This window comes from Carassius auratus, chromosome 20, assembly GCF_003368295.1.
Source record: "Carassius auratus strain Wakin chromosome 20, ASM336829v1, whole genome shotgun sequence".
Taxonomy (NCBI): domain Eukaryota; kingdom Metazoa; phylum Chordata; class Actinopteri; order Cypriniformes; family Cyprinidae; genus Carassius; species Carassius auratus.
In genome coordinates, this window is record NC_039262.1 from 10,227,416 (window position 1) to 10,254,926 (window position 27,511).

Here is a 27,511-nt window from a genome sequence, read left to right on the forward strand (position 1 = left end):
ACTTTTTGTTATGTGTAGTAGCACAAAGTGCACAGTTTATGTCTGTAGAGCAAAGAGCAGATGTTCATCCAGGATGAGGCATTTGAGAAAACGGAAGGCTAAATTACCAATGTGTTTCAAACATTTCACTACTGAATGTGCAACTGTACCACGCACATTACCTTTACAAAATGGTTTATCAGAACGCAAACGGACCACAATGGAGTAATAAAAAGACCTTTTTTAATCACATAATTTCCAAAAAAACAAATGTTCCAGACCCACACAGAGAACGTAATGTTTTAAACCAGTCCAGTGGACATCCTCTACAATTTTGTAAATCTTTAACACAAACATCAGCTTCATTTCCAACCCTAAGCAGGCCAAACCTTGAAAATTTCTGAGGCCATACAAAATGTGCATTACTGTGCATACAGAATCACCACCAGCCTGACTCACAAAGGTCAGCCAGTTAACAGTACTATCCATTTTTTTTTTGCTGGATGTTACTCTTACATTCCAATACTTTCCAAAATTCCACGTTTAGATTGAATTAGTCTAACAAACACTTTTGTTTATGAGAAAAGAATATCTGGTCTTTAGATTGGAATGTATTATGTGTAACTTTCAGCATTTAATGTGAAGACTACATGGACGAGACGCTACAACGGACCATAACAAACATAACATGACAAAGGGCCAAGAGCCCAGTTTTTGATGGCGAAGCCATGGAATTAAATCTTAATTCAGTCGTGGTGACTTAAAAAACAACTTGTCTTAATTTTTTTGGACATCAACCTTTGATCTTCTTTCCTTTTTTCTAATAACTTCATTATTTTTTTTCATTTTATTACTTCAGAATTTACAATTACTACTTTATTAGATTTTAGTTTAGGAATATTTATTTTTACCCCTAACACATTAAAAATCTTTGCTTTCAAATCTAATATTGCCAGCTTTCTGCAAGTGGTTTTGGCCTTGTCCCTTGCAAGAAAATCATATTTACAAGCCCAATGCCAGACCACCAGATTAGGACACTAATACTTGCTGTGACAATTTGAATTACAAAGGCATGGTCACATAATTCTATACAACAGTGTTTTCTTGGCAATAAAACTCCTCTTATACCAGTCAGATTTGATTCCATCATCTCAAATCACTGTCCAATCCCAGTACCACTATCCTGAGCCAAGGGATGACTTACTCTATCAGTCCAGCCAGAGGCTGGTTGGTTGGTTTATTGGTGAGCTTTAGTTTATCTGACTCTCTTCATGTGTGGCTGGAGAATAGGTACATTTGCCCAGTCTGTGTGTGTACAGAAGATTGGTAAGGTGTGTCAGGACTCATGTGGCTTTTTGTTTCTGGTTGCTGTTGCTGTCTGTGCTCTCCAGACTTGGCTGTACAGCAGGCTGTTGCTCTTTCAGCCGCAGGTGGCGTGGTTTCACAGGCAACGCGATGGCCAGCAGTATACAGCCTATGTGGATGCAGAAGTACCATGACCTACAGAGCGATGGAGACAGTAGAATGACAATTCACGAATGAAGGAAAAAAACAAGTTATGCATGTTTAGTATTTATTTTTGTTTGTCCAAGCCACCTGTAGAACTTGAGCGAGGGACCCACAGAAAGCAGAACGAAGGGAACCACTGTATAACAAATGGCAATCTGTGTAGCTGCCCATGTGATGACATCATACACAAACTTGAGAGCTGGAGACCCCAAGAAGTACGGCCTTACATTGTGTCTCACCTGAAGGAGAATAGGAGACATGACATTAAAAATGGGATGAATAACAACTAACAACCCTCAGAATTGATATTCATGATGTGATACTTTTTATGGCCAAGCAAATGGCAAGATCGCATGAAAGGGGCAGGAATATTCCCTATATGCAGTGCACTTTATGTTTGGTAGAATGTGCTGTCACTCACAGCTCTGGCTGCAAGAGTGATGACGATGCCAGTGAGGAAGGTGAGGTAATAGCCTGGGTAAGCCCCGTGCCACATGGCTGACAGCAGGAAAGTTGCAGCAGTGGGGTTGTAAGGACAACGTTCATAACACACCCTACAAGACAACACACGATAAACAATATACAACAATCATGCTAGTATAAAAACTAAATGAGAAAATAAATTATTCTTCATCTTTTCATCTAATGCTTACACTCAGAATAAAGGATAGATCACCCAAAAATAACAATTCTGTCAATAGTCACCCTCATGTTGTTCCAAAGGGTGCGTAATTAATGACAGAATTGTAATTTCTGGGTGAACTATCCCTTTAATTACAGCTAAACTGGATAATTGTGAAAAATCACCAGTAGATGGAGCCACCTCACACAGAGAATACTGAGACCTGTGCTACTCCTTTTTCAAGTAGGTAAAGCAGTGACAGGTACTGTAATTACACTACCATTCAAAAATATAGTTTTAAAGCAATTAGTATTTTATTCAGCAAGGAAGCATTAAATTGATCAAACTTTATAATGTTACCAAAAAGATTTCTATAGCAAATAAATGTTGTTTTCTATTCATCAAAAATCCTGAAAAAAAAATTAAGCAGCACAAATGATTTCAACATGACTATAATAAGAAATGTTTCTTGAGAAGAAAATCAGACTATTAGAATGATTACTGAAGGATCGTGTGACACTGAAGACTGGACTTTGCCATCACAGGAATAAATTACATTTTTAAACATGTTAAAGTTGAACATTATTTTAATGGTAATGATATCTCCCAATGTTACTGTTTAAAAAGTAGTTTTGATTAAATAAATGTAGCCTTGGCAAATACAAAAGACTGTTTTCTAAAGCATTAAAAATCTTACAGGCCCCAAACATTTGAACGGTAGTGTACAAAAGCAAAATGTGCTCTTCCTGTTCTTACCTTTTAAGCCAATGTGCTGTTTGAATGTTCCAGTTATCCAGGAATACTTTAAAGCTGGTGGCAAGCTGAAAATATGAGAGATTACTGATTATAACACTTCTGATTCACTCAGAGGGGAATAAAACCAAGGTAACAGCGGCTGAACTGACCTCTATATTCATGATCCTGAGGTTGGAAATGAGATCCCATCGAGGCAAACCATTACTGTCGTAGCCATTAAATCCAAATCCTGCTGCGTTATTGATTGCATCAGCTATTTAGAAATACAGCAAGAGTGTCAAGATAATCACATCAGAAATAATAAATGTTATGAAACCCACAATACATTCTGTAGCAACCAGCTTGCTTCTACCTTTATAGGTGTAAAAGTGTTTGATTGGTGCGAGAATGTAATTTCCAAATTAGGAATTCAATGAATTATGAAAATGCTTGATGTAGTGTTTCATATTTCAAAGAAGCCTGTAATAAAATATACAATAAACATTGGTAGAATTTTCTTGTTAGACCATGACAAAACCTACTACGGTACATGAATTGAATATCTGCAGACAAATATGAGTTTTAGTTCCATCTTTTATCTGAAGAGGGCAGTAAACACAAGCCATTTGGACCTAGGCTGTGTTGTGTAAGATGTTGATCCTAATTCAAATGTGTCACACAACCAGTCTGCACAACAGACGATGGATGATGCATCCTAATGTGCAATTAATCATGCCCGAGGTACAGCATAAACGATGATGATGGAACGTGAAAGACAAACTACAGCTCGTGCTTGATTGAATTATTCTTTCCAGTATGGTTCAACAGACACATATATAACACATTAGGGGGAGAGAAAGGATGATTTGGAAATAGGAAAACAGACTAATAAAAGAAGTGTCATGCCTGTTTAAAATGGCATGGGGAATAAAACGTGATCAATCTACAAAAAATCTTGACTAGCTTGAGATTTTATAAATATACACACATTCATACATTTATCAGGCTAGTCTTTTTCTTTCTCAGATTGATCATGTCTTATTCCCCCTCAGAAAAATAAGTGTATGATGCCCCTGTGAAAAACATGATATCCATCAACGGAACATAAACAGAAAGAAGATGAAACAAACCAATATCTTTCAGTAAAGATCAAAACAGGAAAAGGAGAGAGAAATCTAGCCAGATGGGAAGAGAAGGAGAGGCAGGAAGTCCACGCACCAAGAGTCCAAACAAAGTAGTATTTAGGCCGGGTGGTCAGCATGGACAAATACAGGTAGACCACCTGAGCATAGAAGGGCGTGGTGGCAATAAAATCATCATCAACGTTACGCTCCACTGGACAGACTTTGCAGACGGAGAGAAAGACCAGCAGAGAGATCAAGCAGGTGGCCAGTTTCCGGATGACCTCTGTCTGTTGAGAAACAGAAATGCACAAACCGATATGAACGACCTGCGTTCATCTTCGAAAAAAAAAAATAACAATTTTGGATGCATTGCGAGAGCAGTTTTTACTGTATTTTTGATCAAACAAATGCATAAATGTCTTTCCCCAAACTTTTTAAGGGTAAACATTTAAGCTACTTGTGACATGAATTGGTGTGTAATGTGAAACAACTTAAAACAAACATTTGGTGAAGGGTCGTTCAGTCTGCTCTTCCCATTGACTTTTCCTTTGGTCTCAAGGTCTCGGTGGCGATAGGGGGTGCCCTCGATGAAGGCTATGTAATCGTTATAAGAGCAGGTGGGACCAGCCAAAATCCCCATGAAATTACAATTATAACTGAAGTACTCCAATAAACTGGGCATTCGTCTGAATAAAACACAAATACAGAGGAAAAGTTGATTTTAGAGTTGCATTAGAACAAATGCAACATCACGTCTAGAAAATACGTGATGTTACATTTGACTTGAGATTGCAGTTTTAAATATAAAGGGCAATGCAACTAGTTTTTAAGACCACAATTACACACACACACAATCAAAAACTATATTCCTTCATTTAATTTTGTCTTTGTATTATCAACATTTCAATAGTAACAGTCTTTTTAGTCTACATACCTTATGGCCAACAGTTTTTGACCCTGGTTTAGTTGATCTTCTTTCCGTGCCATTCCTGTAAACATACACACACGCAAAATATATCAATACCAACACCATCAATCCATAATAAACATCCCAGATCCCAGTACGATAAATAAATTACACTGTCAAAGACCAGAAAAGTAATAAAGACGTCTTCAGAATGGTCCAACTGCCACCAGTGGTTCAACCTTAATATCATGAAGTGACAAGAATACTTTTTGTACAGGAAAAAAAACAAAAATAACGACTTTATTCAACAATTCCCCTCCTCTGTTTCTTGTTTATGTACGTTTTTTACATAATATTTTACATTATATATTCTGATGACGTCTTTCATACTTTTCTGGACTTTGACAGTGTAACTTACTTGGCAGTCTATGGGACAGTAAAAAGCCTCCTGGTTTTCATCCAAAATATCTTAAATTGTGTTCCAAAGACGAACTAAGCTTTTATAGGTTAGGAACGACATGGGGATAAGAGATTAATGGCAAAACTTTAATTTTGGGGTGAAGTATCCATTTAACATTAATGATACGAATAGGTACTTAATTAATTCTGTCCCTTTAAGATGGAAGGCATGCATGTAACACAGACACACGTTCAGTTTTCACACACCTGTTCACGTTCACTTAATCCATAAACAAATTTATTTACGTGAGATACTCTACACACGATAGACATTTGAACTGCTGTGTGCGTATTTGAGCACTGAGAACTGATCGTGCGCTGTATATGAGAACTGAAGACATGGAGCGTGCGCGAGAAAGAGAACTTCTACCATTGCAATTCCGTCTATCCCGCCTTCAATATCTTTAAGTTAATTGACAAAGAATTGTGACTCCCGGGGAAAAACGGGATGTCTGGTCACCTTATTCCTACGCCTTTGGGTGCTGAGACCATTGTTTCAGATCGCTAGTTCGCATTTTGATAGTCTATTCATCTACTGTGGCTGCCATACTGAGACTAGATATGCGAATGCCCCTTATCCGATTGCAATCCAATGACAGGAACGCACATTTTGAAGGACAAGACAGTAGCCTATGTATTTTAAATGTCGGGTAGTCCATATTAGTTTTAGCCCGTCAATGTTTTCGTCCTCATCTTTGTTGACGAAATTAACACTGCCTGGGATGATGGAATGATTATGGCAGACTGGCAAGTTTTTGGGTGAACTATTCCTTTAAATACAATTTATTGGGAAATCCTAATGTTTGCATGATTTGGGCACAGTGGAAATCTTGTACGTGGTCAAATTCTAAGCTTGTGAGTTTAGTCTAACACTCCCTGGCCTCCCTCTGATTTACAGAAGTAATTAGAGAGGGAAGAAATGTGCTGTAAATTGACTTGGCTCAGAGTTCATGTGGACAACTCATGAGTCTCCTCAGCCTCCTCAGTTGTTTGTCTTCCTGCACGATAAGACAAGGCAGGGTGACCCAGGGTAAGTGGCTTGAATAATTTCGTTGTTTTATTGCCACCCTTGTGCATATAACAAGAAGAGCCACTTAAAATGTTTTCATTACGGTTTATGCCCAACTCCGTGAGCAGCAGCAGTGCAGAGACAAGAGCTTCACCCACAGTAAGCATCAACATGTCCCAGAGCTAGTGAAGGGGTCACCAAGGACTTCTATGGGGGATTTTGTCCTATTAGTGTCCTACAGACCATAGGGAATATCAATGACAGGTTATTCAGGACAACAGGCGAGTGAAACCACTTTATAAGCTTACATACAATTTATGTTACTAAACAAGTAATTTTATATCACAGTAACCGAATATATCACAATATCTGTACTGGAAATCAATGAAAATTGCTTCATCTAACCACATGGTAATGCCCATTTCTAAATAATCCACTGAATTAAATACTTTCCAAATGAAAGGGACTTCATCTCATTTGATTATGTTCTATATTTAGCTTGACTATGAAGACTAAAAGATACAATTATTCATAACAAATGAATAATATGCCCGACATCAGTGAAAAAAAGCATCATGTTATGTAATATAAACTAAAAAAAAAAAAAACACTAAAATATTATAAAAATTCAATATTATTGCTACACCTATTTATAACAAATTCTGCTAGCCCTGACTTTGAATTTTTGCATCACTCACGTGGACATATCTACAATGGCATGATGTCTAAATTTAATTACCACTAGACAGCAACTGCAACACTGCTTTGTTAAAATGAATGTTAAACTTGCAACAAAAATTGTACAAAAAATGTTACCGTAAAAAAAAAAAAGGAACAAAAACACTAAACCTGTAAATCTTTATATCATCCAGACTTAATCTACCAGTAGACATTCAGTGAGCAGAGTAAATCTTAAAGGAATCCACTCTGTTTAGTAGAATCTCCATAACAAAGGTTTGCAGGCCAGCAGCTGAACTCAGCAGAGGACAAAGAAATGCATTTGTGATAACGGTAATATTAAGAAGTGCGGTGTGGGGAGCACACATCATAAGGGTAATCTGTCACCCTGTGGAACAATCGAGTGGTGAAGAGAAGGAGGGAGGTTTGTTTTCATTTGCCTTCATTTCATCCCGCTGCCTTCCATTTCTTTAATTAGTTTCTCAGGCCCTTTGGCAGCACATTTGACAATCACAACTGCAGTCGCCTGGAACAGCATCCAGAACTGAATCCCGATGCATCATTCCTGTGTGTATTCTCAACTTTAACCAAACACACACACATTCACTCACCATCATGGATCTCAAAGGCCACACTGGTTATCTTCTGTGTGATGACCATCATCGGCCTGTCAGAGAGAAAAGGAAAAAGATACATTTTTATAGAAAATAAGGACAATGAAGCTCAGAAACATCCCACAGAAAGGCATAGTCTTACCCCGTGAAATCTGCAGAGTACATTCCGTAATCAAAGACGTAAACCCGGGTAATTTGGCAGAAGCTTAGATAACCCAGAGCGAATACCAAACAGTATCTGCAATGTGAACCAAACAGCAGGTTTTAGATTGCAAGCCATTTCTGATGCATTAATGTACTTATGACCATTTTTCTTCAGATGTTACAAATAAATTGTTGTTTTACAAGCGCTTTGATATCATGAGGGCCTGGAGGATGGCATACAGAGAATTTTATGATCCATTAAAACCCAGAAACAAGCACAAACATCATTTTTAAAGTACGCAAACAAAGAGCTCAAAGATGTTTCTAGAAATGAACTTTCAGTGGTGATGAGGGCTTTTGATCTGCAGAGACTGAACAGCAGACTCTCTCTCTGTGTGTGTGTGTGTGTAGAAACGCATTATTTTCTACGCTAATGAATGACATTATTACTCTCTATTCTTGTATGATGCAAAAAAAGAATGTGGAAATTAAAATAAAGGTAGAAGACAGAAAAAGGAGTTGTAAAGAGTTGTAAACTGCTAGTGCCATAGAGGTGTTTCATTTTTGCTGACTGAGTTAAAGCTTGAATGCGATTGCTCAGTCTGTATGTTATCTATTTTTCATGGCTCTCTTGACCACTGGATTGTCCAATTAAGGCGCACATTTTAAATTATATAAATGATGTATGTAAAATTATAACGAAAAAACATTAAATTAAGATGAACTACAAACAATTAAGGTATCTGTCAGAGTGCCAGAAATCTGGATATATGAGGAAGTCTAATTTTAGAAGTGTGTTTTATAGACCTGGAATAGTCATTTTAATTATTAAAATCATAAAACTCCATGGGCAGTTTTTTAAAGAATACAATATTTTGTAGTCTCATATGCAGACATATTATGAATTTGTGTAGAATATTCTATTTTCAAACTCTAAAATACTTGCTACCAATAGAAAGATATGTTTAGAATGATGCTCTATATGAATGCTATGCATTTACTGTAAGTAAGGGTGTCATTTTCCTGTTGCGATTAATTGCTCATGCTTTTATCACGGTTAACGGTATTATCAAGGTATTGAAATTTAGTTTTAAAAAGTGCTCAAACTATAGTATAATAAAGTATAATAGGTTAAATAACACTGAACATTTAAATAAAAATCAGCAATTCAGAAATATATATAAAGTTAAATGTTTTGCACGGATTAAAGTGCAAAAGAACTATAAAGACCAATAGGTAAGATGAACATCATAGCAAATACACAAATCTGAATGGCTATTTAAAATTATTTAAATATGTTTTAGAAAGTAGTGCAGCTGGTTTATATATGGGGTTTCCAGGGTAAGGACTGCATTCTCTGGAGTTTAGCACTATCTACTGTCAGAGAGTGAATGTGCTTTCATTCAACACGTCTCTCACGTGTTCCTCCATGTGCTTCTTATACGTTTACATCAGAGCACACACTCGTCTTTCAAGCAGCATGCAGCGGTGTTGTGCATTTTGACTAGTTGATTGGAATAGTTTTCTTAAAATGCATTTCAAATTCTGAATAATTAGTAATATATAATTATTTGCGTTATTTATAAGTGCCCAAGATAACAATATCATGCATATTTATTACCGTAATATATCGCATTACCGTATACCGGCACAAGTCTACTTGTCACTATCATAAACCTTCACAAAACTCTTCTGTGCCCTCTGATCATGCTTTATGCCAGGTTACTGGTTTTGTTTGGTAGATTTAGCATTAAGTTAACTAGGTATCTATAAGCTTAACTGTATATTCCGCAGAGTTATGTCTAAGATGGTGAAAAAAAGCATAGTGGACAAGATGCTAACACAGTGCATATAAAAACTTTTTTTTTTTTTTTTTTTTTGCTGTGCATGCAAACATACTGACTGAGAGTTTACACACCTTCTGTTGTGTTCTGTTCACCTCACATGACAACAGAAGGTCATGAGTCCATGCAAGATCCTTTATCTCACAGAAAAAGCAGAAGCTCCCAGTCATTCTCATTATTTCTTATACACACACACTCGACACATTCAGCTCAGGTCCCCAGATACTGCAGGTGTGAGAATGAAGGTAGACGAGGTGTGTGTGTGTGTGTGTGTGTGTGTGTGTGTGTGGTTGTGTGTGTGCTTACCTTTCAACAACGTGAGTGTGTTTAGCAGAATGCCAAAAATAGAATGGTCTCAACCACAGTATGTTTCCCAAATTGACACAACCAGTAACGTCAATAGCCTTTCTACTCAACCCACCAATAGAAGACAGAAAAAGAAGGAGGAAGAATTGTTTACCCCAACAACTACCCCTGAATCATCTTAAGACAGTAATATCACCTCATTTGAAACAAAATGTCCCTAAAGGGCCATTTGGCAGAAGACTGACATTGAGGCAGTTTTATATTTACCATCTAGTAAAAAGTTTCTGGCAGCTGGCAGGAGACAGCAGAGGAGAAATAATGGAAGATTTTATAACACCCGTGAGGAGGACAGTGACTGATGGCCAGCGGGTGAAGATAATGATCTCTTTCTCATTACAATTATCTCTGGGTCAGTTTTCAACTCTTTCATCAGAAGAGATGGTCTGTAAGAGAGGGGACGGCTTCTATCAGCATGGGCCTCAGTTCACCTTACGAAAGAAAAGGGGGCCATAAAGTTTTCACTCACATCTGGGTTCAACTGAATTTAAAGTACTGTAATGGTGTTCACAACCAGATTTACTCCTCTGTTGTTATGTATTTCCTAGTGAAAAAGTAGATTTAGCTTTGAGGCCGTTTTTTGTAGGGTCGACACCAGAAATGTTGTATTTGTCCAGCTATTTCATGGGCTCTTCAGTAGTAAATGGAGTCACTTTAATGTTGCCTTTAATGCAACAACAACTTTAAAGCACTCTTGAGTACTTTTCAATGTTGTTATAGTTATGAAATTATGAACTCACTTGTGCATGTGCTCGACTCCAGTCAGAATCATTATTCCATAAGTAATGCCACTCTGGAGCAAGAAATGAAGAGCATACCTGAAGAAGAAAGAGAAAAATGTTGTTTCTATTAATACAGCACTTTCAAATGATACTTACAGTATATAACTTCTCATTGAAAAATCAAAGGCAGGACCCTAACTGTTAATATGGCAGTTGTAGGAACAGATTTCAACCTTCGAGAACAGCCTATAGTCTTTCTGATAGATGTGAAGGCCAAATGTAAATGCACATTATCTGGATCAGCATGAAAACAGTTTTTAGTGTAATCTAAGCTAAAGAACCAAGATACCTTTAGATGCTAGCGCGAATACCTGCTAAAAGCAGTTTTTGATATTTTATCTTGTCCTCATTCAAGTAGAAAAGCTGAATTTGTATCCCTATTACCCAGACTCAACAAATGAAACTCCCTTTATGTAAAGAAAAGAAACTTATATAGAAGCTTATCTGTAAGACACACTTTAAGAATTTAATAATGGTTTGAAAAGATGATACTAATTAGCAGCCAGACGTTTATCTATCCTTTATTATCATGAGTGTGGCCTATTGATCTGTTTGTCTTATTAAATGAGATGTTAATGAGTTCCGGATTTTAGTCTCCTCTGACACATCAATACGAGCTTGTGTGAGCTGACAGTCACAACACAGACACTCATGTTTCTTAAATTATGTTAGGATCGCCCAATAATATTTTCTGAAAATGCAATATTGTGGTGGAAAACGTGCAGCATTATATAAGTGAAGTGAAATATGGCCAAGTATGGTGTCCCATACTTGGAATTTTTTGTGCTGTGCATTTATGCCTTCCAAGTGCACATACACAGTAGTGAACACACACACACACAAACGGTGAACACACACCCAGAGCATTGTGTGTGCATAACCTTTAACCTTTTAACTGTCACCCCCATTTTTTAACATACACGTGAAAGTACACTATTCACACTTAAATTGTTATAATTCATAAACGCTTTTGAATACAGACCAAAGGTTGGTCTCTTTTTAAAGAAGACAATCTGCAGATCATTTAAAAAAATGAAAGCATAAAAAAGTTATAGAAGTTTAAATTTACTGTAAATACATTTATTATTTTATTTTTATTATATTTTATATAAAATAAATATTTTATAAAATATGTTTTAATCCAAAATTGCTATAAAATTAAAGCCATATGTCTAAATAAGTTGTGTTCCAAATTTGAAGTTGATATAAAAAAAATGTAGGTTCATATGCAATTTTGTTTAGGTGTTATACCACAAAAAGCCACCGGGGGCCATTGAAACTCCATTGAATTTTTTGGATGCATTTGTTTGTCACAAATGTATCAATTTCTCTCTCAATATTATGTCTATGACAAAATAACCACCAAATATGGAATCTTGAGACTCAGACCTTTCCAACGATATGTATTTTGTCAAGATTATGAAAAGTTTTGATTCTAAAAGACCGTAATATATTTGGAATATGACCCCTCCCACTAAGGGGGAGGACCACGCTAAAAGATTTTAAAGTATGGTTTCCATGGTAACGCAGTGTCCGATTTCAAAATGGTTTTCATAAGATGAATTTGGAGTATATAAGCTTTCAAATGATATATAATTTATGATGATTACTAAAACATGTGATAGGGAAAAAGGAAGCGGAGTAGATTTTTTGTGACAAAGGTCAGAACTCCTGTTATGATGTATATGTTTTGAGGTGCACTCTTTTTATAAATTAATCTTTTACTGTTCCTTCATAATTTTTAACAACAAAACATGGTCAAATATCTATTTAGGAGTCTTAGACCTTTCCAACGATATATAGTTTGTCATGATTAGATTAGGATATAATTGTAATATATTGAAGTAAATTTAGGCGTCCCGTATACGGGACGGTGACATTTAACAGGTTAAACCTTCTTTTAAAAAGTGTCTCAATCCAAAAATGGGACCCACCACTACAAATTAATTGTAACCATGAAAACTCGCATTTCTGTTTTTCAAATCCTGTTTTAGTTTGAATCAAAAGTTGTAATGTTGTCTCTCATCTCACAGATGACTTTCTGTTGCACGGAGCTGAGAGAGTCAAACAGGTGTATTTACAACTGCAACATACCACATCATTTGATACCTGACAGTGTACAACAAACGTCAGCTTCAGCTCTTTTTATTGTCCTACAAACCGTTTGTTTATTCCGTATCAAATCTCGCTCGTTTCACACACTGCTACATTTTCTATTGATTGGCGTCTGTTGTATCTTTCTGGAATGTCAGACCAGCACAAATCCTGCAGTCCAGCAGCAGGGAGTACAAGCAAAAACTGGTTTCAGTTTCAATGCGGACACACAGAGAGGGATGTGTCAGTATTGACAGCAGGCACATACTCACCAGCCAAAGCAGAAGAGGGCAAAGTAGATGCCCAGCAGTGTGGCCACCACATGCCGCACAAAAGGACTGGTTTTGCTGGGGTGCAGATAGAGCCTGAACCACACGGCCGTGAGCAGGGCACAGAGCTGACATACTACAAAGTTCACCTAAAAACAAAGAAACCAACAAAAAACACAACTGATCATCAACTGAACTTATAACGACCAAAAGGCTGATACTTAAATGAGATGTATAACTTTTCAGATACGTTTATCACTTCTGAGGAAGAGCTATTTTAATAAACATGTATTTATTTAAATGCATTTTACATTGTAAAAACACTGTAAACATGCAGCTTTTTTTAGGATCGGAGCCGTGTGGACGGTTTTGATGTTTTTATCAACTCTTATTCTGATGGCACCCATTCACTGCAGAGGATCCATTGGTCAGTAAGTGTCTTTGTTTGCAGCTTTTCACTTCACAAGATGTTAATTTATGGACTGGAGCCGTGTGGACTGTTTTGATGTTTTTATCAACTCTTATTCTGACGGCACCCATTCACTGCAGAGGATCCATTGGTCAGTAAGTGATATAATGCAAAATTTCTCCAATTCCACGATACCTGGTGAAGAAACAAACTCATCTACATGTACACAGAGGGAGTACATTTTCAGCAAGTTTCCATTTTTGGGTGAACTATGCCTTATAATTTTAAAGTAATTAGTTACAAATTTTTATGTCTTGCAGAAATCAACTATTAAATTTCATAAAATGCCCATCCCAAGCACAACACAATAAAGTGAAAAGCATCAAGCATTATTCTGTTGTCATTTGGTTTGCATTTGGTAGCCCCGCCCACACTGAAGCCCCATTGGCCCAAATACTGCTACACATATCTGTACATATAATATATTCTGATATTCAGCGTGCATAGGAAAACTACAGCATTTGATACTGGAAACATGTCACTCGCCCCAGGTGTGAAGATTATTATTTAAAGACAATGGAATTTAGAAGAAAAAATAAACACCACAACTAACAGGGTGAGAGAACAACGATTCAACATTGTTCCAGGAGAACGTCAGAAGGTTGGCAGGACTCAGTGAGGTTCCTGCAGTATTTCAGGGCCCTGCAAGCCTTGTGACCTACTTAAAAGACAATGCCTTGCGTTTTACACTGACATGCTTCTCATGAAAGCCAAAGACATCCACAGCGTGAGACTGGGAGTTGTTTCTTGAGTGGAAACAGCTGTGAAGTTTCTACTTCAAATCATCTGAAGACAGATATATATCTTCAACAAACTCAAACATTTTTACATCTGTAAAGAGCTTTATTCCTATGCTTTATACATATTTCCAGTCACTAAAAATATTGCCTTTAAAACATTACATTCAAAACATTATAATAATATTATTAAATATTAAAATATTTAAACATAAAACCCAATACTAAACTCAATTTTAGATACTTCAAGATTTGTATTAAGTTTAGTTTTGTTTTTTGTTACAAACAAAGACAGAATTCACACACCACACAATAAAATCTATTTTTGTCCTCCTCAACCACATCTGCGTTCAACGCCTGTATAGCACTTAATAAATCCACCACAACAAAGACACCACTTGTTTTTGCAATATCCAGTACATCAGTCAAGCGTGATCTGCAGACCACACCAAGAGGTTTATGGGAGTTTCTTAGCTGCATGCTTTAACTTCTATGTATGTAGCACTAGCAATACTGTATTTTAAACTCAGACATAGTAATCAATATAAATGAAAAATCATGCAAAATAACAGATGACAGCACGGTAATAGTACAAGAGAGCCATTTATCTTTGAGATTACCTGAGCATGGATGTAAAAAAAAATTCTTAACTGAAATTGTGCCCATTTAAATTAGGTTTACTACTATCAAGTCTTGAAACACTTGAAACTGACAGCAAAAAACTGTCCATTATGGATAACTGCTCATGAATGCCAAGCACACTGTTTGATGTGGAGACTGAATAATGCTGGTAAGAAATTGAGTTAGTTATAATTATGAAGGCTTACATAACGTCTCAGACACAACATAAAATAATCCTTGACAGATGAAGGATTATCAGTCGGTTTTGACGGGCTTCTTTGCCAGCTACTATAACTTTCTTTGCAGGCTTCCTGTTGCTCTCTCACTCAGTTTTATCTGTCCATCTGTCACACTTGCAGTAAGCAAATACAATACACTAAATAAGCCAGTTAGTTAATAATAAGTTATAGGAAATCACACAGTTAAAAGGTCAAAAACAGTCATAAATGTGCCATAAATAAAGAAATGGCCTTGTAATATTGCCACAAAATTAAATAAAGTATAAATATTTGACACCAGCACCACGTTCATGGTGGCCCAACCCAGCAACATAAAATCCTTGAGCTATAGCCACAGTGTCAAACATTTCAGAACAAAGCCACAAGTCACAAAAAAGCATTTTAGCAGCATTGTGATTAGGGATGCAAAAAGGTGGAAAGTTTCCAGAAAATTTTGGAAATATTCCAGAAATTTTGGAAACTTCCCAGGATTATTTGGAATATTCCAGGGATTTCTGTAAAGTTTCTGGAACTGTTCCAACCTAATTGTGATAAAAAACAAATCATACTACAAATGAATAAACTAGTTATAGTGCTTTTCCGCTGTGTGGTACGAGTCGGTAAGGTTCAGTACTGCACGGCATGGCTCGACTTGGTTTGCGCTTGCACTGCAGTTTAGTACCAAACCGAAGCGTACTATGCCATTCCATTCAGTGGAAAAGGGCCATTTGTGTCTGCAAAAGAAAGAGCAAATTAATTTTACTTTGAAGTGGCAGACTGCTTTCTGATTCTCAGTCCCCAGTAAACAGAGAGCACATACTGCTTAGATTCAGACTTTCAGAGATTCAGAGAAAAGGTGCCATGAAAGATAACACCAACTCAATATATCAATACAGATTATAAAGCATGCTCTCTGGGAAGTCAAGGAGAGAGGAGAGGAAAGAGGAGCTTGAGCAAACATTTTTACAGAAGAACGTTAAAAAGGCTCATTCACAAGCTCTGCCTTAAAGGGGTCATTTGATGCGATTTCAAGTTTTCCTTTCTCTTTGGAGTGTTACAAGCTGTTCGTGAATAAATAATATGCCTAAAGTTTGCAAAGACTAAAGTCTCAAACCCAAAGAGATATTCTTTATGAAAGTTAAAAGACTCATCCACGCCCTCCTAAAACACCTCGTTTAACCACGAGTCTGACCCCACATATCTACATCACTGTGTGGGAAGATTTGCATAAAACCACCCAAATGTTCACGCAAAGAAAGAAGGCGTTACTTTGATTCTTGCTGTAGTATTGTTGCATGCCACTGCCGCCATGTTGTGGAGACACTGTTTTATTGCGAAAGCGAAAATATTTCCATTTCTCTGATCACAATTGCAAACATGGTTTTATGTTTACGTGTCACAATGTATTGCTGTTTTTTTTTCTCGTCGCACCAGGCCATGGCATCACAATATGGTAAAGGGGGTAACATCTCCATCAAAGTTTTAGGCATTCGGCCAATTACATTACACTGGATAGCTGGCCAATCAGCGCACACCTCGCTTTTCAGAACGATGAGCTTTGTAAATATCTAAGAAAGAAAGGCAGGGCATAGAGGAGAAACAATAATGTACAGCATGTGAAAAATAAACACATTTCATTAAACCAAAATACACAAAATAATGTTCTTGTTTAGCAATTTAGATGTTGGTAAACTTTTGACATTCTGACACAACAAAATGAGCCCATTTCTGTGTATTTACTGCTTTATCATTTTTCAAAAAGGTCTTGATAAGAAGGACTTCTAGTGAAACTATTAAACCTAAATTTGGGTGATTTAATATAATCATATAAGCTAAGTAGTAATTTTCTGTGCTATAACATAAGGGAATTTAAGAAAACTCCTTTTTGATTTTGCATAAGAAGAAGAAATTGTGTGTGTGTGTGTGTGTGTGTGTAAGGGCTGTCAGTTTAACGTGTTAAGTTAATTAATTAATTATGAAATATAACACGATTCAAATATTTGAGCGCAGTTAACGCACTGGCCCCACTCCCAGACCTGTACGTCATCTTACATTTCATACAGCTGACTATAGACAAATATGATGCAGGGATACAACTCAATTATGCCCAAAAAAATCTAAATAAATGCCCCTGTATGAGTTTTTGTCTCATATTTATATCATATGATAACCGATATCACACCAGTAGAGAGAGCAATATCAGTTTTACAGCAATAGCTGTTTTTGCGAAGTTCGAGTGCTAAGAACACGAGTGCAAATCTGATTTTATACAACAGTTCAGTAAATAAAAAATTATTATTGTGCTATATTTTAAACACAATAATCTGTGTTTTTGTTAAATTTTTTATAACTAAAATATCACCTATAAACCCTAAGCAGAAATGTTGTGTGTCTACAAGCAACACAGCTGTATTTAGCTTGAATCTAAGTTTTGAACGAACCGTGTGAACCAATGATTCAAAGAGAGAGTCAATGGGTGCGTTCGACTTCACGCAGCACTGCGCAACCCAATCGCAATCTGACTTGAAGCAGTGCATGCCAGTTAAAAATTTTGTCTGACTTGAGACAGCGCAGATGCCACATGACTATAAAGTGTGGTATCAAAGTACCGCTAGAGTGTTTCGAGAGCAGCCGGCTGACTCAGCTGCCGCAGTTTCTCTAGAGCGACTGCAGGAGCACTGATGACCACACAGCTGCTTCACGATTGGCCAGATCCACCGCATGACAATGATCACGTGTGTTTTGGGTTAGACAAACCTTTTCAGCTCCAATAATGGCAACAAATCCGTGTCTTTAGAATGGTAAAAACATTTTTGTATTGTAGTCGCAATGTTGTATTGAGTCACGTGTATCATACAACACTTACAAAAGCATATATACCCGCACTTTTATTAGTATTTAAATAGCATATATGATTATTTTTAACTTTATTATTGAAAAGATGGCACTGTATTATATAAATAGTGTTTATGTTTCTAACGAAAATGTTTCTGAAACGGCTGTGTATACGACTAATATTGCATTTAATTCACTTCATCAGTGATAAAGTATGCAAACACCGCGTGAGTGTCACTAACGGTCCCATGTCCCATGACGTATTGTCAAAGTACGGCGGATGCCTAAAGCATATTATCCAATACCCGATTGACATGAGGAACTCAAATAACAGCCTTGAACCTGCTCACCTTCATCAATAACTCAGCACGTCTGCACTGCTCCATGCTGACGTGTTACTGTTCCTATGAAGCAAGCTAGCCAGAAAAGTTGGACCTCTCCTTTATTCTGTCTCTCTCTCTCTCTATCTTCTTTAATTAATGATCCTTAATGTGTCTCATTACATTCCTAGTCTCCTTCATGTCCAGGTTACCTGGTGCCTGATCTCCAGTGTCACTGCAGAGGAACCTGAGCAGGGGTCCATCACCTCAGAGCACAGGCTAAAGCTGTCTGCACCCTGTTGGAGATATCTAACTACATCCGAGAATCTGCCAAACCTACAAATTCTGATAAGCAGCAGATGAATCTGATTTCTTTCTGTATGTGTGACTCAGAGGCAGAGGACCGTGCTTGGGTTTGGCTACAAATATCCTGGAGATTCATCAAAGTCAGCTGATGCAGGGAAAGCGAAAGGCCTCTACACTTCATCAGGTGGTGAATGTCACCGCTGAGATGCTAAATGTGCCAATTGTCAGAACAAATGAACTTGAGACGGGACAGAGAATGAATAAAAGAACAGGGGATTTCAAAAGTACTTGGCCATTTTAACAAAAGTTTAAAGTTTCAGAGGGAGAGTTTTCTTGACAAAAGAGAAAAACCGGGGAAAATGTGCGCTGACAAATACCACAAAAAGTCTTGAATGATTTCATTTTGAAGTTTTTAACTATAGGATCAATATTAATTTCAAGCTGACTCACGAATACAAAAATCCAAACAATATCTGTCAGCAAAATAAAGCACAACAAATGTTAATGTGCAAAACAACAAACAACAAATAAAATTTCTGCATTTGTTAGAGTGAACATAAAAGCTGTATATGTGGGATCCACATACATTTAAAATCACTACATTTACAAACTTTCACATTTCATATTGTTCAGTAAAAACGGCTACATTCAGCTGAGCTTTGCATACTATGGCATATTTATGGTGTTCTATATGTTAAATGGCCTGTATGATGAGCAAAAATAATTATAATAATTATAATAATGAAGAATTATTGCTTCAATTATAGCAATTTAGTTTAGAATAGACAATCTGATTGGCCAACCAATCAAAAGGGAAAGTATTTGGGAAACCTGTTAAAGAACCATCACTATTTTTGCAGTTCCCTTTGGTATCGCTAGAGGCGCAAAGATGACACACTTTAGTTTGAAGTGCATCAGCTTTTTGTGGCAATCCTTGAGAAGCCTGTTGCCTAGACACGGTCCTCCTGAAAATAAAAGAGGACACTGAGGTGCAGAATGAAAGCTGCCCGCTGCAGTCATCAGTCTTTTGAGTTGTCACTGGACACATGCTTGGCCTGATTGATTTGCTCTCCACTCCGAGCACTTCTATGGAGATCAAAGCAAAGAAACCTTTTTCATATTTCTTGCAGTGAGATGCAACTGAAACCAAATAACATTTTTATTCTGCATGGGATATAAAGTGATATAGAGCAGGAATATTTTCCCTCTCAGTACTGTGTTGATCACATTCATCTGGTTTAACTTCAAGACCCAGATTTTCAACATCAGTAAGCAACCCAAAATTTTAAATTACAAAAGTAAACAAAAATTCCCTTAAAATTAAATAAATAAATACATTTATTAATTGGTTTATTATTGGTTTCTAAACATATCTTTTTAGGTCGACCGACATTGATTTTTGGATGGCTGAAGATGATAAAGCCAATAGAAGATCACATGATCAGCACTAGTTAGTAAATACCACATGCATAGCAATCATGAAATTAAATAAATCTTTTTTTTTACATAATATTTACTAAAATAATAAGAAGGAAGTAATTCAAAAGGAATCCATTAAACACAAAAAAATTGAGCTTGCGAAAAATAAATACGTAAAAACAGGTAGCAACGTCTTGCTTGATTCTTTAAATCATTGTTTTTTCCATAAGGAAGTGAGGAAAAAACTAAGTAAACTTTGTTACCAGTTGCACACTAAGTAATGTTAAGTCTATCCACACTAAGAACCATATTCCAAGTAATTTCATGTATGCGGTGGAAATAACATTAATGTGACGTTCTGTTACACACAGACAAAAAAAAACGAAACTAACTACACTTGGTGTCTAAACTCAGGCGGTCCTGTCAAAATAGAAGTCACATTTCCGACAATTATTGAAAAATTTATGTGCCAAGTGTGACAATTAAAAATGCCAAATATTGGCCGATAATAATGGCACTGGCATTCTATTGGTTGACAAATAGTTTTGATTACTCACTCTTGTCTCAAAATGTGCTTATGCAAGAGATTATTAAGACAACATTAATACTTCTAAATCTAATAACAGAGCACCTGCATTTTTCTTTCACTGTGGTTTCAAATGTAATTTCATACTCCCATTTTCCTTCCAGTGCCCAGTCACAGATCAAACATCTGAAATCAGACCTTTTTATCAATCCTGCTTCATAGCCATGAGGGTCCATCATAACATTTAGGCAAGAAGCATTTATGATAGGGTGAGCTCTACAACACTTAACCCATTCATCTTCCTAGCCAAATGCCTGACCTTGGCTATGGCATTGGAATTGCAAACAAACTAAGCCCTTGATACTACAGTCAAATCTGGAGGAGATGGACCACTCCAATGAGAGCTTCAAAAGCAATGTGTGATGGATATTAAGATTGAATGAGCTTTTGTCTTTGGTATTCAAAGGCAAAAGTTGGTTAATTTGTCTTAGAAATGGACTGGAGTTGGAGTGGAATGGATATCAGTTATCCTTGCTTGCACTTAGCATCAGTTATAGATCCAATGATCTTATTATTACATTTAGATGGATTCTACAGAGCTCTTCATGCCACAGGATTGGCCACAAAAAACTTTCAAAGAAAGTAATTTCATGCAACAACATTTCACAAAATACTTTGAGATAAAATGTCATTTCTTATCAATTGCAAAAATCTTAAAGGACTAAAAGATAAAACAATTAGGAGTCATTTTCGGGGTCTTTATGCATTAGGGATGCACAATATGAAAACGAGTATATTGATGTTATGCTAATAAGTGATAACAGATTAAATAAAATGCACATAATAAATGTTATCAAAAATAACTTTAAATGTACATTATGAAATAATGGCAAAGATAATCTAAATGCAAAAAAAAATTAATAATCAATATCAACTGATATGGATGAATTATTTAAAAACAAGTAATAGTGAATCATAACAGATAACTATTTAATAGCTATTAAAATGTATTATTCCACTTTTAAAAACAGGCGTTCCCTTCTGCTGTGTTCCATCTGCTGTTTATGAAGACAAGAATGCATCACATGTAAATGCCAGATTATTATTATTTTTAAATATGTAGCATTTCACAAAAAAGACCTTTAGAATAATCACTCGTGTTTTTAAATGTCTCTTATAGTTAAAAGATTTAAAAGGTCAACCTTTGGCTGCACACATAATTCTTGGATAGGCCTTGTTTGTTATGTAATCCGCAAAACAGCAATGTGGCAACTTGAGTATTTGTTTTTCCTCCAGCACACGAGTGAATATGCTGAGTTACAGAGTAAACCGCAGTCTCTAAAACACTTTCACGCTAGGATTCATATCCCCTGGAGACCTGCTAAATTAATCTGCATCTTCTGAGAGACTCAAAGAGCCCACTGCTCCACATTACTCAAAGAAGAATGATCAAGCAAATTCCAAATTAAGAGAGCATGATGCCAATTTAAGAACCAAAGAAATGCTTCTCTTTTGTTAATTCTTTATTTTTGTGGTGTTACATGAATAGGCAATTAGAATTAGATTTTACTGTATTTGTTTTTTTTTTTTTGTTTTTTTTTTTGTGTGAGTCTGTCTGTAGTGGTTATTGATAAAGGGCCCCAAAATGCAATTGTGAATTAAACGTGTTTGGAAGCTGTCTGTCCCTTTTTTTTTTTTCTTTCTTTTTTTTGTGGGGGGGTTTTGTTTTGTTAAAAATGTTAAAAATAAATAAAGACTTCAATTATAAAAATAAAAAAAAAACTAAGAAATATATGATGACTCACTGAATAACCTACACATCCAGAATGAGTTTGAGATTATTTTTAGAGTGTGAATTATTGTTTCCTCAACTACATGTAAATATAACACCCAACACCCTCATACATCATTCACCCTGAGTTGCTTGCGTGTACAACTGTTGGCGCAGTCTACTGATTATTACATTTTGAATATGGATACTTTTCTTACAAAAACCCATCGATTCACTACAGGAGGCCTTTGTTCACCCCCGGAGTCATGTGAGACACATCTTTTACGGATGGGCACTTTTTATTTAACTTCTTTTGGACTGAAGCAATGCAACACCTGCTGAATGACATTTAACAGCTTGAAAGATCAAAGACCATTTTAAAAATAACTCCGACTGGATTCGTCTGAAAGAAGAAAGTCATATACACATAGGATGACTTATGAGTGGGTGAGTAATCTTTGGGCTAATTTTCATTTTTGGGTGAACTAACTAAGTTGTTAGTTGCCATATACGTAGATGCAAATGTAGATAGCAAATTCTCTCTGATCAGCACTTCACATGATTTATTAGTGTAAGCCTTAAACTCAATCAAACCGGCAAAGGCTCCACAGATTAGGTACACAAGAGCTGACTAATGAATTTGGAGGCCTGCACAACAATACACACGGGTGTTATTTGCATTAATGAGGCATGGGGTCTTTGTTAAGCAAAGTTCAGTTATCGTGGCATTGTTAGATAAGAAAACCACCTTCCACTGTTCATTCAGCCCAAGAAACCAACACCTCCCACAGTCAAATGGTTAAGCAGAGCATAAAATGTTAACACGCCACTTCTTGATTCACTAAAGGTCTCAGCAATCCATCCGTGTTCACTGAGCACTGAATACACCAGGGATGCACAGATATGGAAATTCTGGCCAATACCAACAATCATTTTAATGTCATGGCAGATAATCAAGAATGGTAGACAGAAGCAAAATTATATGTCATCTTGGTAAAAAAAATAAAAAATAACAAAAATTAGTTTTAAATGCTATAAATGAATTGATTGCTGAATAAACCAGGGATGCAGTAATACGGAAATGTTGGCTGATACCAATAATTATTTTAATGTCATGGAAGATAATCAATAAATGGCATATACTGTACATAATTTATATTCAATATTTTTGCTAAAAACAAATGATACAATTTAAAATTACACTAAAATTTATAGTTTGAAATGCTATAATTGACTGATCACTAAATGCACCATGGATGCACCTATATGGAAATTTTGGCTGATACCAATAATTATTTTGATGTTATGGCTGATAATCATGCTAGATATTATTGTGTTATTCTATTATATATTATGTTATTTACTCAATACGGTACTATCTTAAAATATTATGCATGACTATGAAAGTAATCAATATATTGATCAATATGCTGAATTATTCTCAAATACTGGATGTCTTAAGAGGATTGGATGTATAAAGGCCCTCCCATTGGACAGTACTGGTAGTTTTCCATTGAACTGCACCTGTGAACTGAAGTATGGATTTCCAGAAGTTGACAGATTTGATCAATGCCTCCTGGGATCACCCGCCAACAATAGGAGGCGGCAAAATGAAAGTTTTCATAAAATGGTTGATAAGGCCAAGTTCCACCATTAAAGCATGCAAACGGTGGGTTAGAAATAAATTGTGGCAAATTGGACAGGCATAGCCAATAAAAAAATGGAAATTCCAATTATGGTAAAAAAGAAAGGTATAAATATTGGTGCCCGGACAGACAAAGACTCGGTGGCTGTCATATGGAACTCGTTTCTTGAGTTCTATTTTACGACTTTGAGAAGACCATTGTTTGTTCCACAACAATATAGAAAACTATAGACTATTTTGGTTAAATATTGTATTGCCATTAGATATAAATCTGCATTTTGTTTGGCTGATTACAAACAAAACAAAAGTTGTATTTTATTTATCAACTTAGACGAGTTGATAGGTACCTCCCCCATCTCAGAGCGTGCATTCAATCACTGTAACGCGTGGCGCCATTATGCTAGTGTTTAACTTTGTACCATTCATTCCTTAGGATCCAATCAGGGATGAAATTAGAAGCCACCAGACATTTCCATGTTTTCACTTTTTAAAGACGGTTACATGAGTAGTTACACGAGTAAGTATGGTGACACAAAATAAACAGTGGCGATTTCCTAAGCGAAAGAGCACTTCGCGGCACTTCGACCTCAACGCAGTAATATCATCACTCCTGAAAACTCCTCATGTTGGTTGTATTGACGGAAGTAAGAAGGAGAGGGGGAGTTTTCACTTTAAACTGAGGGAAGAACATAGCGGAATATGGAAAAACAGTGGCGTTTTCCGTTAACAAAAGATACGATAGATGCCTCAACTTTTGGTAAAACTAACTGGTACAGAAAATGAATCACATATTGGCCGATACAGATATGACCATAACCCCAGAATACACTTTACATATTACAAAAAAAAAAAAGGTTTCCTCAAACACTTCCCCTGCCACTGGTCAAACAAACAGACAGTTCTGCCCCCCTCCCCCACACCACAATTTATACAAGTAATCAAGTTTATCATAATATTAATAATAATAATAATAAAATGTCAGTTCTGAAACCAATGATCACAAATTTCTACCGAAGAGATTTTTGCTTTAGGCTTTGACCTTTTGACCCAACCATGCACGGCTGGGAAATGGCATGTTTTTGGTGTGAATCAAAAGCCCTGAAGCTGGTGACCTGCTATGATCTCAGAACATCACTGATAAAATGGCTGTCATTTGATGAATGCGGCTGTAATGTGTACAAAACAGAAAAGAACAAGACATCCTGTTGTAGAAGGAACGAGGGAAATCGTCTGATCCAAACTAACCACAAACTACACAAGAGACAAAAGGCATTAGAGACTTTCTCTCTTTTAGGCCCAAGTGTAACAGGAATCCAGTGTCTGGCAGAGGGCGAGCATTGCTAGCCGAGTACTGCTCACATTACACTCTGTTCTCACTTTAGAGTTATTCTCCATCACCAGGACACCTTAGAAGAGGTAACTTTTCTACGAAACCTACATCTAAAGTGTCTATATATGAAGCATATGCTACCATTCCATAGTTGGTGTCTAGATAATTTTTCAAGAAATTGGTCCTTTTACTCAGTAAAATGCAATCATGGTTTAGACAAAAATTGTTTGCAGCAGTGATGATAATAATTCATATTTTTGAGCACCAAATCAGGATATTAGAATGATTATTTAAGGAACATGTGACACTGAAGAGTAACGGCTGCCAAAAATCTACTTTGACTTCACAGAAATATATATAACATATAGTAAAACAGAAACAGTTATTTCAAACTGTATTTTCAATCAAATAAATAAGCCTCCGTGTGCATAAGATACTTCTTTAAAAACATTTAAAAATCTCACTGACCCTAAACTTTTGCCTTTTGTTTGCAGTGAAAATGTGTGCACAGACAGCTCCATCTCTTCAAATGTATTTACTTAAATCCTCTCAGTACTAAATCAATATAGAGGCTTACATACATAAATGTAATAAATCATCACTCTTGCCCATTTTGGTGTTTGGTTTCATGGTTTCATAAAACCAGTGTCTAAACAATCCACAAAATCACACTCCCATAATTCTCTGCACCTGACCTTAAGGCCCTGGTTGTTGGTTTATTTGGTATCTCATTTAAATATAGCTACACAATACAAGTAAAAGCTATTTACAAATTAATAAATGTAGACTTATAAAAATGGCCATTTGAGGAGTAAATGCTTGCAATGTAAGCATAATAGATTTTTTTCCCATCTATCATGATAATAAATACTAGTTCACCAGATATGTTTTGATATGATATATATCAATGCAGAGAAAGTCTTAAACTCAAAGCATCCTGTTAAAATTCCTTTAATATTTCCCGGATGAATATGACACCATATCATTGTCCATGCAATGTGATTTCACTGAATTTGTTTTAGTTTGTCAATGTCTTTTAGAGAAAACAGACTGAAAACAAGGCAATTACCCAGGCTGCCATTCTCTGTGATACACACAGAGCTGTGTCTCCAAATCTAGTGAGCTGCCTATCTAGGCAGCATTTCATGGTCATTCCCTGAAAATGCTATCTACATAGACAGCTTACTAGGCTTACTTAATATGTAAACATTTTCCTGTGCAATATATGTGTGTTACCTTTAAGCAAACATAAATGATAACCACAAAAAAAAGAAAAAACACCTTTAAAAATACTCTCTTGGGTAGCACGACATCGTGACGATTCCAAAAAGTGCCCGACACCGTCTAGTGTTTTTTTTCCCTCCCCTGTATTGTATGAGCTATGCCTACATTAATCTAGGTTGTACATGAATTAAATTCGCTAATGTCCACCTTTGTAAATCCTCGAGCAGTCCACCATCCATCTCATCACGCAAATGACACATTTCTCGAGCACACCATCAACTCTATCCGACGGAAATATGCGATGCCCGGGAAGACGTCATGGATTTTCGGGAGGAAACATTAAAAATGCAACGTTTTCATCGTCCTTACCAAATGTTTTGGTGCACAGCCTGTAAAGGATTTGTAGAAGGACCTGGATGCCAATGAAAGCTGTGATGAGGGTTTTTGTTCCTCATGTACGTTACTTACTTCACAAAATACAAATAATAGAAATGTACCTGATCTAACGGAAGGTTGGTTATCTCGCTTATTGGCTGTAGTAAGTTGGATCCGGTGCAGGCTGATATCGTCTCAGTAGCCATGTTTCGCTATTGTACTAGTTCTGTGCTGTTCTCTATGACAGTGGCAGCCCAGTTCGCCCTGATTCAATCCCACATACATCCACATCCACCTCTGGCACAAGAGCGTATCTCTGGAGAGACTGTTGCTGCTTGTTGCTGTCCACTGCTGGTAACAAACGGCAGTACAACACCCTACAGTCCGCCATACGCATTTACAAATCCTACTACAGTGAAGGCTTGACTCATGAATATTAATTACGCAACTTGGCGTTCGCTCGATCTGATTGGCTGAAAGGCAGACGTTGGTAAGGGTGCCAGACTTCACTTTGATGGGAAGCCCGACTCATTTCCACGAAACTTTCGAAAACTTCCTTTAAATTAACTTCCTTTTCGTTTTA

General features: G+C 36.5%; 1 protein-coding gene across 1 annotated transcript; it reads right to left on the reverse strand.

Annotated features, from left to right (window-relative positions):
* Nucleotides 1–202: 202 nt before the first annotated feature.
* On the reverse strand, nt 203–27,336 carry mboat2b (membrane bound O-acyltransferase domain containing 2b). The gene is made up of 13 exons (XM_026290973.1): nt 27,051–27,336; nt 13,136–13,281; nt 10,728–10,805; nt 7,779–7,874; nt 7,634–7,689; nt 4,904–4,958; nt 4,472–4,655; nt 4,064–4,256; nt 3,016–3,119; nt 2,867–2,931; nt 1,910–2,042; nt 1,576–1,727; nt 203–1,479 (listed from the first exon to the last, which is right to left on the reverse strand). The coding sequence occupies exons 1-13, from the start codon at nt 27,132–27,134 to the stop codon at nt 1,323–1,325; spliced, it is 1,503 nt and encodes a 500-aa protein (XP_026146758.1). The 5' UTR covers nt 27,135–27,336; the 3' UTR covers nt 203–1,322.
* Between the last annotated feature and the right edge of the window lie 175 nt (nt 27,337–27,511).